The sequence below is a fragment of the Nesoenas mayeri genome, assembly GCF_963082525.1.
Source record: "Nesoenas mayeri genome assembly, chromosome: 9".
NCBI lineage: Eukaryota > Metazoa > Chordata > Aves > Columbiformes > Columbidae > Nesoenas > Nesoenas mayeri.
In genome coordinates, this window is record NC_137557.1 from 24,712,635 (window position 1) to 24,725,826 (window position 13,192).

At 38.9% G+C, this 13,192-nt stretch overlaps 1 protein-coding gene across 6 annotated transcripts in view; it reads right to left on the minus strand.

Moving 5' to 3' along the window:
* The window catches only part of DOCK10 (dedicator of cytokinesis 10), a gene marked incomplete at its 5' end in the record, with an annotated part of 152,509 nt that overhangs the window by 17,388 nt on the left and 121,929 nt on the right, over nt 1-13,192 (minus strand). For all 6 annotated transcript variants that reach the window (XM_080349583.1, XM_080349582.1, XM_080349584.1 and 3 more), the window contains 17 exons: nt 240-338; nt 671-728; nt 1,402-1,617; nt 2,996-3,106; nt 3,680-3,862; nt 4,669-4,806; nt 5,461-5,569; nt 6,251-6,379; nt 8,235-8,336; nt 8,995-9,042; nt 9,774-9,840; nt 10,008-10,122; nt 10,208-10,329; nt 11,052-11,163; nt 12,167-12,283; nt 12,404-12,579; nt 13,047-13,091. In XM_080349583.1, the coding sequence (XP_080205709.1) occupies nt 240-338; nt 671-728; nt 1,402-1,617; nt 2,996-3,106; nt 3,680-3,862; nt 4,669-4,806; nt 5,461-5,569; nt 6,251-6,379; nt 8,235-8,336; nt 8,995-9,042; nt 9,774-9,840; nt 10,008-10,122; nt 10,208-10,329; nt 11,052-11,163; nt 12,167-12,283; nt 12,404-12,579; nt 13,047-13,091 (1,947 nt within the window). The remainder of the gene's footprint in view (nt 1-239; nt 339-670; nt 729-1,401; nt 1,618-2,995; nt 3,107-3,679; nt 3,863-4,668; nt 4,807-5,460; nt 5,570-6,250; nt 6,380-8,234; nt 8,337-8,994; nt 9,043-9,773; nt 9,841-10,007; nt 10,123-10,207; nt 10,330-11,051; nt 11,164-12,166; nt 12,284-12,403; nt 12,580-13,046; nt 13,092-13,192) is intronic.

Genomic DNA, 13,192 nt, shown 5'->3' on the forward strand with positions numbered 1-13,192 from the left:
AGCAGCTTGCTGAAAAAGCCCTTAACCAGCGACATTCTGAGCAATTCATCAACCCAGTCAAAGAGCATCAGGAAAGTAACATAAAACGTTTCCAACATTACTTGCTATTACAGCCACCAACATGCACTAGAAATGTTTTTGCTCTGCTAGATAGTTTTCCAGATCAACTGGAGAACAGTAAAATCTGATTTCCTAATTATGTTATTTGACCCGTAAACAGGCATGGTTAGAACACTCACTTCCTCCATTGTGAGTTGTTAGTAACACATTACTATCAGAGACTTGACCATCTTCCAGGAGCATACGTGAGGTACAAATCTTTTCCATTTTCCAGTAACCTATGATAGTGTAAGATGGTATTAGTACACTGCTACTGGTATGTGTTAATACATGCATATTTAATTACAACAGACTAACAAGTGAAGCATTCTCTTTTAGCACTAGCTTACTAAATATTTAATTAACCTTCTTTACACAAAACACACACTTTCACTGTTCGAGTGCTAAGACTAGCATTTTCGATATATTTTAAAAATAAAATATTTGGGAATAATTCAAGCAGTTTTAAGAATACTTGATATATATAAAGAAGAAGAGCAGGAGAGGCAAAAATTATTTTCAACAATAATGTTTATAGATACATAGTTGATTTTGAACATATTGATCTTACCCTTCCTTTTCAGGTACTCTGCAATGAGAGCAGCAATATGAATATAGCACATAGCAGCCTGTAATGAGAGACCAAGATACATGTATACATTAAAGAACACCGTATGACGTACAGCATACATGTAATAAGAAACACACATTTTCATCACGGTCAAGTCATGCTGCAGAAAAGGGAAGATAAAATTAATATAACCATTTAAGAAAATGAAGGATTAAATGATTAAATCTCTCCTGAGTGTTAATTTCACTAGATGTCTTAGGTAAAAGCATAGATTTGCTCAAGAAAACTATTAAGATCACTTATTTAATAAGATATTCCTGGGTTATGCACTGGAATTTTGCAATACCCATTTAGTTCTTGATGAGAAGGACAATAGAGGGGGAGAAAATCCTTTCTGTAAGTTCTACACTGCTCATACCTCATCTACCCTGCACCTCCTGAGCTGTGAGGGTTAAGCAGCAGAGACGCTAACGCAACACTGACCACAGCAGCCCCGGCAGACGTTTCCATGTCTTGCTCAAGCATGTATCAGGTGGTCACAATTAGACAGACTGGGATAATGAGCACGTCACATCTCTGGGTGTTTTGCAAAACTGCCTGCCTCTAATTTCAAGTTTATGAGAGACACTGTAAGACTCTCTTAAGTCACTACTGTTGTCTTTCAGAGCCCTTTTCATCAGAACATCTCAGCCTAAAGACAAACGGATTTCCTATGCGTTTATTTACATTACCTCTGATAAATCTCCATTTCTTGCGTGAATCTTGGCCATGCTTTCAAGCCATGTCCTACGTAATTCAGGTGTGCTGGCATATGAATTTGCTAGGCTGTATTGCAGATCCACAAGCATCTCAGGGTCCTTCTCATGCTCCTTCATCTGAGCTGTGGCCATTAAAACCGTTCTGATGCGTTTGGTCAGATCCTTCACCTCTGCTGGGAAATTAACGTTCTTTGGGAAAGATAAGCAATACATCACTAAAACTATCCAAAGGGCCACATGCAGAAGACCTCCTTCCCCTTCCCTAATTCAGAAGGCTTTGAAGTAGAGTTACAGTCCCACAGCATGTACATGTTGTACACAAATCCTTGACTTTATCTTGTTGTGTCATAGCACCTACTAGCTGTCCCCATCAGCCAGCTGCACCGCAGTCTGTGTGCAGCCACGCTGCTGAAGTCAGAAAACTGAGACGTTTGTTCCTTGGTTGCTTACTGGGCCCAGAATTGGATTCCTGTACATTTTAGCTGATGGACAGCCCCGGGCACTATAGATAGTCCTGCTTAACTACGCTCACAGCATGTCCCACTGCAGTGAATTAAGCACAACGGTGGCTCCTGGGCCTTCTCACACTGCACAAGATTAAAACAGAGTCTTGGTATTGCTCCTATCAGCTGTTTTCAGCATATTTAACTCAGTTCTGTAGTTTCTATTTTTCAGGTGGCCAATGACATACATTTCTATTTTCAGACTTTCTTTCCCTCATTCCTTTTGTTTAAAAGCAAAAGCATTCAGAAAAATTCAATTAAATTCCATGCTCCCTCCTCTGCATCACACAGAGATGAGTGTGTTACAGAAGCAGCGTGACTGACCATAGGGCAGAGAAATCAAATCTGAACTTTGAAAACAAATACAATTGTAACTGCATCTTACTAAATAAGATATCAAATTACTTATGCTAATTACCTAGCAGTTGCTTACCCTAACTTTATTATTAATCTCAGTGGAGATACCCTAAAGTCACCTTCAGAGAAGGAAAAGCACCTCCAAAATGTAAAATTCAAAATGCATGTCAACAAATGTTTGGACAGAAATTGTAAAAATTAAAAGTTGGAATCCTTTTCCAATACTTTTAGTACAGATAATGCATATAACAGCAATGGTAACTAATCTAAGAGCTAAGTACCTTTTTCAGGGGATTAGCAAGCTGTTACAAAACTCAACTGTTGTGCATGTTTTTGCTATAGATTTACTGAACAGACTAAATGGGCAGTTTGTAGACTAAAAATTTTCAACTGCAATTGTGTTTCATTAGCTACAATGCATGATAACTTGTCTGACATCAGGCAAATGAACAAAAGCAGCAGTGAATAACAAATAATGCAATTTTCAAATTAAAATATCTCTTTTTTTGTCTTAAAAATTATTTTCAATTATTATGTCTCTGAGTCACAAATATCTTCAGGAATTTCAGGCTACCTGAAAAAGGCACACTATGAATGCAAAAATCACTGTCTATTAAAAGCCCGCGATTTTATTCCCTAAAACACTTGCTCCTCTGAAATTGCTGACCTTTCACAAGATGAAGTGATTGACAAAAAATGTTTCTTACTTTCATCTGCTTGTCTCCATTAGCAAAATTATTTATAATCGCAAGTGAATGTTGAAAACGAGATCCGCCAATCCCTGCATCCGCTATCAGCTGGCTCACTCCTTTAATGAGCTGTACGGGGGGAGCAAACACAGGGTGCAATTAGCAAAGAAAATAAAAGTTTCCGAATAGTTTTTAATCCATGTTTTTTAGTGTGACTCAATGTACCAGGCTAGCAGAGATGCACTTTTATACCTGCCTTAAAATGGCAACATATACAAACGCAAGGACTGTGAGTAATCTTTCCAATGTTCGTAACTACCCACATTTTGCAGTGTAAGCACATTGTTAGTGGCCTTTACGTTTGTGTTGCTACACTATCAGATTCAGTGTAGTGCCTTCAACAGCTATGTTCTCACTGCTGTAAGCAATGCACGTGAATCAAGAATAGCCATTTATCTGGCTATTTATTGGCTATGTGGCTACATTCACAGCTGTTGTCTGTCCCTGGAATAGAGCCGAGCTGCCCAAGAGCAGCAGCAAATCCAGCCCAGTGTCTTTGGAATTGGCAGGAAAATGAAGTTGCCACAGAGAATTGCCTGTCTGAAGATTCCGAAAGAATTGTTTTGCTACAATGCATAAAAATAAAAATGACAAAAAACAATGCATGCCAGCTAAATACTGATGATCTCACACTTGACTTACCTGTAAATGGGATCTAACTATTGATTTCTGCTTGTTAAATTCAAAGTTCTTTCTCATGAAAAAATAAAGAAGAGCAGATGCCTCTGTCTGAGTTGAACGTGACCTATGATTACAGCACTTCAGGATTTCATAGCAGAGTGAGCCGCAGAGATCTGCTTGTCCTTGGAAGAATGCTGAGGGGAACTATCGAAAAAAACATGTGAATAGGTTTAGCACTACTCTCAGGCCCCGGTACAGTTATTCTGAGTCAATATTTTTTTATGTCAAGCTTTCAGCAAAACCAGCTCTCCCATTTTCCTTTACACAGGGGTTTAGTGAAAAAATTAGCCACCAGCTAAACATAATCTCATGTGCAAATGAAAATTAAGGAAAAACTGCACAGAGGTTTTCAAACAAACACTATATGCAGTGCAACAATCCAGCTGGCCTCCAGGATGCCCAGCCAGCAGCTGGCACACAACAAGCACAGAACAGAGTGGCCTATCTGCAAGGGATGCTGAAACGCTAACCAGGAACAGCATGTGTCCGGTTCTGCACTACGATAAAAGCTGTTCAGGAGAAAGAAAATACTCTGAGTAGCAAAGTCATTGAACTACCAGTGGTCAAGGGTTTGGATAGCAGGAGATTCTGCAACCCAGGTATCTGCCATGAAGACCATGGACTTCTAGAGTTTCAAGCTTTCTTCCATAGGTGGTAAAAGCATGACAGCTGATGACAGAGCCAGGTGCCACAGACATGGACATTAGTTTTCTATTTACTTTACAAGTTTCACTTCCTTAGTAAATCTTTCATTTTCCGAAACAGAACTAACTTTTCAGATATTGTAAACTCCTCACTTTTGATCAACAACAAATCAGAAGATCTTTGTCAGGAATGAGCATTAATATGGTAAAGTTTAGAACTCTTTCAAAGTACCCAACCATCCTCAAGTTGCACTTGCTGTAACATATTAGTAATAGGTCTGACTAACAGACTCAACCCATAGTTACCTTGCCTACAAACAGGCGTAGGGCAGCAAAGACGTGCTTGAGAGCTGCTGCTGACTGGTTGATTTGCAAAAAGAGCATGTGTGTGTCAAAGACTTTCTTCATCAATGCATTCTGGCAATCAGATTGCTGAAGCTGCCTCTGAAAAGTTCACAGACAAGACAGGACATTCAGGTTATTAAAGTGAATAAAAAGAAGAAAGATCTGCTGGACTTTGCATTGTAGTGTTCCTAGTGAGATGTAGCTTGCTGCAGACTCTTTTTACTTGCAGTTTTTCAAGGACAGCGCTTTCCTATGCCTGTACTACTTGTGGATGGTATACACTAGGGTGGCAGAAAGGAGACACTAAATCTAAAAGGAGCTGCCTGCTATACTGTAGCTGTGAGACCTTCGGCAAGTCATCTAGGCCAATATTCATAGAGCAATTTTTAAAGAGGCAGGGGATCCAGCGGCTGACTCACAGCGATATAGATGATAAGCAGCTTGGAAATCTTTTGTCTAAAATCTCTGAAATCTAGTGGGATCAGCATGGTTTAGGTAAGGTGATGTATTACTAGATTCATGATGTTTTCATGCAGAGTAAGGCTGGACACAGCCCTGGATACACAGAATGCTCTTCTTTCATATCCTTCTATTCATTTTGGGTACTATGAACCAATTCCTTCATAAAATAACTTAATTGAGGACTGGCATATCTTATTTCCCTGTCCTGTTGTCTCACACATTTCAAATTTTCTGTGTGGACACATCCCACATTGTACCAATTCCAGCAGAAAATGAAACAGCAAAATGTACCTGGTGATTCAGAGTGTAAAGACACAACAGGTCAAGGATTGTGAGGGAAACTTCTGTAGCAATGTTTGCCTCCGTGTCGACATACTGTACAATGTCTGTTTCATTGGAGCTGCCTGCAACACATAAAAAGCAAGATGACAAACAATATTCTGTGTGTTGTTAAAGATGATCGAATTCTGCAATCTGGTCATTAAGTCTCAGCACAGTAGAAACTGGGTCCTAACTGTACATTTAACTGAAGGGCTGTTTGGAAGAAAACTGCTCACAGGACATGAAAGGGGAGGGAATTTGGATCAACTGTTATCAGCTGCACCAGTGATATGAGTATATATTCTTTCATTGCTTCTATTCATGCTTGAAGAAGGAGATAAATCTAACTGGAAAGTGGGATAGATGACTTTGATCTCATTGTTTAAAGAACCTTCTGTCATTAAAAGTTCTAGATCTTAAAAAGGTAATATTTCAGCCAGTGTCTACCTGCTTGGGCAGCAAGGTATGTAACCATAATTGAAAGAGATGCTGGGAAGGGGGGAAAACTTGTCATTAAGGCTACTTAAATATGTCAGTTTATTGTAATTGATTTTGTTTCTAAATGAATTCTGGCCAAATTTAAGCTCAGATTTCTTAGTCTCCTGAAAAAAAAGGCAGAGTCAGCAGCTCAATTTACATTTAAGCTCTTCTCTTCAGGCTATCTTTCACTGGCACTCATGAAAATGGATTTAATTGTACAGAGCCTGATCCCAAACCTATAGAACTCCAGAGGGAAGTGACTTTTTTTTTCTTGTTGTACTTACTTGCAGTGCTGCTGTCTATCATCTGCAAGAGTTTGGGGTTAGAAAGTGCATTTTTGCCACGGATTATTGGTAATGTTTGAGATCTGTGATGCTTGTGGCCATCGTGACTAGAAGTAGAATGCATCCTGAAATTGAAAGGTATCATTAGAAAACATAAACAGAGAATAAACTATCATGCCTATACAGAATTTTTCCATGTCAGTTAGAATTTTCTGCAGTACTTCTCAAAGGCTAAGTTAAACAAAGCAAGGAAAATTTTTCAGGGAAACAAAGATGAAGAAGAAAGTCAGTGAGGTGGACAAAACAAACAGATGTGTTGTGATTTCTTGAGACCACAAGAGACAAACCACTCATTGAGCACTGAAAAAAAGCATCAACTTAAATAGCAGGCTGTTTAGAAAACTGCCTTTGAGTAAAGAGAAACTGAAATGAGTTCTGTTAACCAGAATACAAGAAAAATGTATCCTGCTCAATGAAAGGACTAATACAGCTTCTATGAGGGGAAAAAAATTATGACAAACTGACAGTAGCAGTAAAAATACGTGTGTGAGTATGTGTGTGTTCTTTTAATCCTTCTTGATGCTGACAAACACATAATTAATTTATAATGAGAAGCTGAGAACTAAAATACAAATGCTTATTATAATTTTTGAAAGGATTATGAATTTGTAACCATGACAGAATTCACCAAGATTTAACATCTCTCAAAATTCAGCAAACTGAAATACATTTATATTTAAGTGCAAGTCAGAGCTGGTTATCAGCAATACTTCAACTCTCAACTCATCATGAAAAAAATGCTCTGCATTACAACAGGACAAACAAACAGCCATTTGGACAACAAATGCTGATCCGCGAAGGGGTAAAGTGTGAAGGCCCTGGAGACAGCAGAAATGCAACTTTACTTTTTGGATTGGCACCGTGTTGGTTCATCTGCAAACATGCAAATAACCAACACACTCCCAAAGGCTGCTTGCCATTTCCAGCTGCGGTAACGAAATCAGTGCTGCTCCTTCAAAATTGTACAGTAAAGAAACAAAGAAAGAAGTATGACAGAGAAGGCATCTTTTTTCCTTTCCCCCTTTGTTCCATTCCCAGCTACATGCTTAAAACAGTAAGTACATTCCAGCTATCCATAAATGAGAAAAGTCAATGATCCAAGCTCAGGAGGAATGGCAACTTCCTCCTCATGCCCTTCAATATAACCACAAGCCTCACAGAGTCAAAAGTTTGCTTTCTCTCTAGAGTTTTACATTATTAACATGTAAAGGATCCCACTTTCCCCTAAAATGATCAAAAAGATTATTAAAGATGTGCCACACCTGCAGTGAATTACCATGTAGCCCACAAAAATGATTAAATATTGCAATGTTTAGAGTAGGAAGATGGAGGAAAAAAGACTAGAAAAGAAAGATTCTCTAACTGGCAAAGTAGACACAACAGTGTAGGACTATGCTGTACTTAGCAGCATGAAAGTAAAAAGATGGGTGTCAAGCAAACCTACTGTTAAATTGGACTTTGTGCTGTTAGATACTTTTCCCTCCACAACCCTGGGTTATTGGGGAAAAATGAATCCCCTGATACTGTAAACGCTTCCATAGATATTCACCCCCTAAAGCAGTAATATTCCACAAAAGTATAAGGTTGCAGACCTATGAATTCCTTCAGGCTGGGGAGAACTGTGGATTATTTTCCAGATAGGGATCTGATCTGAAAACAACAGCTACTGTTTCTGCAGTACTTAATACTGACAGTAACTAAGAATTCTTCCAAATATAACATTTTAAACAACAGCTTGTAAGTCAAGTTGAAGTTAAAGGCACTCAATTCTTTACGGTTTACAGTTTTGGGGGCTCTGAAACATGTTACATGTTGTGTCAACCCCTCTTCAGTCAGTCAACCCTGTGACAGGGTACAAAGCTGGAGGACAATAACAGAGATGGTGGTTTTACAGGAGTTAATAACACGACGTGTCATTACCATTGCGAGAGCAGACCCGATGCCTGGCCAGAGGAGTTTGAACCTTTGAGAGTTCCATTATTCTGGGTGGCCTGAACAAACTTAAAAGCAGCAGCAATTTTCCTGTTAAGAGAAAATAACTGTTAATCTGTTATGGAATGTGACACTAAATTTGCCATGCCTCTCAAGAGTAAACACAGGCCTGACAAAACCTGCCATGGAGCGCGTCCTGATTCACCTGGTGACCTTTCATTTTTCCACATATAGACAAGTTCGCAGTACTAACATACAATTAAAAATAAAGCATCAACTGGGACAAAGCATGCATTTCACATTTCACAGCTGGAACATGATCTCATGCTTTTTCAGAGAATGGGTAGAGATCAAATATGCTTTTTTTCATTTCTGTGGAGCATTTATCTATGCCCATTAAAACAATTCTTTCCACTATATGGATGGAAAATACAGTGTTTAAGTTCCTTCATTTGGCATATGCACAGAAATGTTGTTGAGAATGGTTCTGTATTTCAGGTTATAAATGCAATAGCGGTTATCATATCATCACATGCAATTCATCTTTTATACCAGGTGTGTGCTCAGATGTCCAGAACATCAGGACAACACCGTTTGCATAAAAGAGAAAATTAAGCATTTGGCTTCAGCATGTCTGACTGATGCTTTCAGGAGAAAACTGATAGATACACTGTTAGCCTCATTTAAGCCTAATGTAATGCAGTAATATTTAAATACTGTAACATACAGTATAAAGCTAGAGAATTACCTTATAATATTGCGTTTTCCTAGATACCTGAAATTTTGCAGACAAACCCTGAAAGATAAAACAACACATTTTATGTCTATTAATGGCTTCCTAACTATGAAAAAATGCTGAATCTTAGTGCCTCGAAGAGACCTGGGTAATATGCACCTCCTAGCAAGCAAACAGAACGGAATGCAGCAGTTCCCAGCCTTGGGATGCACAAGATGTGACACCAGTTTCCACCCCTTGCTCCCTTTCTCCACAGCTGAAGATTCCTGCTTGGTGAGGAAGCAAAATAAAGGCAAAGACTTGGCAGCAAAACATTGCTTCTTCACCAGCTGAAGCTGGATAACTCACATTTCACTTATGAGTCATTGAGGAAATTCTGCAAACAGCTACCTGCATGGATTCTGCAGCCATGCATAGATGGGATTGAGCAAACCGCCTTGGAGATGTGAAAAGCAGGTAATCCTATGTTAACATGGCTTTTCTTATGGTTTGCACATTTTGGAGACCTAAATACTTTTCTCAAGGCAGGAACAGAATCTCAACTCCAAATGGGGAAACTACTATTAAAATCTCTTTTAGGAGGAACACCCAAAGCATTATGCCCCTGTTCACGGAAATGATCAACATATTGGAGGATATGGATTTTATTAGTAATGCCTCACTACAATGGCAAAATAAGCTAACTCAGCTTGTTCCAGTCAGTGGACAAACTCAAAGAGAAAATATTTACTGCAATGACTTGAAAACATAATCATTTAACATAAAATCAACCAACCACAAAGTGGACTTACTCTAAAATGCTGAAAAAGTCCGTTATTTCTGAGAATGGTGCTCGCAACCAGTAGGAAATCAGTGCGTCTAAAGGGAGATATTAAAATACATTGCTTATCTGTTACAGGGAATTAAACTTGACCCAAAACCTGTAAAATACACTGATAATTATACAAATTTAATGTTTGTTTGGATTCAGCATTCGCAATATTTTACAACAATGTAAATTAGGTAGTGAGTGCACATTTTCTTACCTTCTGAAATGGTTTTCATAATATGAAGGAAACACATAAGAAGGCTTCTGGTTTCAGCTTGATCTAACTTGTCAAAACGAAGCGTTGATCCAATCAAAGACAAAGGTCTCATGATCTGTTGAATTGATAGCAAAGGGTCTCATTAAGCATAGTGATAGGTTTCCACCTCTAGTAACCGTTTTCAACATTTGCACATGTACCTTTTCACACGTGTCAGTTCTCTCACTGTTTTTTTCATTGGTACTTGGGTTAGATTCAAGACTTGCTAAGGAAGCTCTGGAGTCAGCATGGTTTGCTGCAGAGATAGCTATTGATGAAAAGGCTGTAAATGAAAGTCATAGCAAACATGCTAAACTAAAACATTTATGGAGACAAAAATTAACAAGAAAAATGGAAAACTTAAAATGTGTCACATGCTGGACTGACAACAGTGCTTTGAACTTTCAATAGCAAAGCTATTGATGGGTATGTTTAGTACTGAAAACATGCAACAAGTTGAAGTAAAATGATTCAGTTTGCCATTATTCATGGCATTAAATTGGCCCGTTGCATTCCATAAGGCCTGACCTAGAGCCACAAAAATCAGCGGAAAGATGCCCACACGCTTTCCTGAATCTTGAAATGAGGTTTGGAGGAAGTGAACAAAGTCAATTGTGTCTCTACCCTTCCATTAAGCCTGGAAGAACTAAGAGTACTTCCTTCCAAGAAACTTCAGGACTTTTCAGGGGAAACCCTGGCACAATCCTTAAGTCAGGCAGAGACTACAAGAATGAACTCAGGCACAGGGATTTGTGAGAGGCTGAATATTGGCATCACTCCAAAGCGGGAGAGTAAGTGAAGCAGTGGAACAAGAGTGGCTTCACAAAAGAAATAAAAATCCATCCAAAAACACCCAAAAAGAGGAGAAACATTGCATCCCATGTTTCCCTGAGTATCATATAAAATGGGTTAATGATATCCTCCATGAATACGAAGCAGAAAGCACAATGGATTTGAGATACACAGAAATCTACCTGTGATGCACATACAATCTGTCATTTGTACCTGCTATAGAGTTCAGAACATCTTTGGAAAAAGATGTGTCCACAGAGTTGGCATGCTTCATTGCTGTCTGGCTCTGAAATCCTCCAGTTGTGCTCAAGTCATCCCTAGATCCCTGTATTTGGAAAGAAACAATACAAACTGCAGTAAATCAATCAACTTTGAGAAAGACAGCATGCCTGATGGGCTTTTCTTAGACACTGAACTGAAAACCTACTTTCAGTTGTTTACGTGTGACAGCCTCAAAAGATCAAGGCTTGCGATAATATGCCAAATAGCTACCTGTAATATGAAACTTTCCCATAATTGAAGTTGTAAAGGACAGATCAGGTCTGACTGTATTTGCTTCTTCAACACTACCACAGCATTGGGAAAGGAGCATTAACTACTGTCAGCAATGATCAGATGAAACAGGCTTGTTTGCTGGAAGGACTGAAAGACACAACATCCCTGCAGAAATCTGTTTCTAGTTTTTAAAGCAGGGCTATGATTATAATGCATCTAATCTTTTAAGAAATAAACAAACATGCTTCTCCACATGCACAGTTTATACAGGCATTTTCTGTGGTGGTAAAGCTGTTTTATGATGTTTCTATACCCCCTCCCTACTTCAGCTACTTGTATGTATTCCCTCTGCCTCCAGTGGTGTTCATGATCCCTCTGTTGTATCAGTGAAACTGCTTGTGGGTTCATGATGTAACCCTGCAGAGAACCTGTGGGTGATCAGTGCTTTTCTTTACGTCTCCCAGCCACTTGCCAAGGGACTTGCCTGGGGACAGGGTCCTCAGCCCTCAGCAACGGGTACCAGGGCAGAGGTACTGGCCAGACTGGCTGGGGCTGCAAACCCCTAACTGGAAGTTTCCAGCTCTGGGACAGCTGGTGTCCTGAGTCTGTTCCTGACCCACTGTCTTTGCCCTGCCAGGACAGACTCCTGGGGCCCTGCAGGTGCTCTGCAAATCGAGACCTTCCAAATTAAACATTGCGGGTGCAAACAAATCATCATTTCCAGAACTCCATTTTGTTAACTAATTTGTGCCTGGCATAAACTTGGACCTCTTCCCACCAGACTGACTGGGTCAGACCTCAGTTTCGGTGTTCTGAAAGATCACACGAATTACCTGATTGGAAGTATTGATGTTAAAAAGGAACATATCCTTCATGTAAATCCTTGGCATATTGTCCAAAAGCATTCCATAGAGTGGCATGTACAGGTTTGCTATTTGTGCCTGTTTTGCCTAAAAAATAGAAGATACAATATAATTCTGAAGAAACTAACTGATGTTATGCTGGTGGCTAAGACAATTTCATATATGCTTAGCTACTGCATGAACAAGCAAATGAAAAAGTTTATTTACCGGTTCTGCGTATCGATCATCAAATGAATGTTTTGCCATTAAGTTTTTAAGCACAGCCAAAGCTAAGTGCCTAATATCCTGGTCTTCTTGCAAGGCAAAACCAACCTCCCGCAGTAGAACTCCAATTAGAAAATGTTTACGGCAAAATTCATTGGTCAATGTGTACTCTGGAATATCTTGGAACAGAACAGACAAGAATCCTTAAATTAATCTTACATAACACCCTCCATTTCCCAAATTTTCAATAGTGTTTATTGATTTAATTCTCTGTTAAACCTTGATCTCTTGATCTGACTGTTCCATTCTACTCTCTCACTTGCTAGAATGAATTAATCTAATATTGTTATTTCTCAAAGTAATACAGTTTTTACAATTTACTAGTGAGAAACATTTTACATACACCTCCCCATATGTGAATAGCACACAGTAAGACTGTTCACTTCAAGGCTCAGGGACCAAATTGCTGTTTCCATATTCTAGCTATGAAGTTCTAAACCACAGCAATCCAGACTAATTCCACTTTTGAAAACATTACATAATTTTTACCAAAATTTGCCACATTTCAGTGGCCATGGTCAAAGTAAATCTTAAAACTCTTGATGCATAATTCTGCTTATTTCTTATACAGCCATTTTTTTCATACCTGATGTTCGATATTCCTGTGTTGATTCTGAAGGCGTCACAGGGTCTTAATTTTTCATAAATATAAAACAAAAATAGGCATTAATAATGCATTTTTTTTAACTTAGTAAGTGCAAAAATACATATTTGCTTTGTACCTCTCTCTTT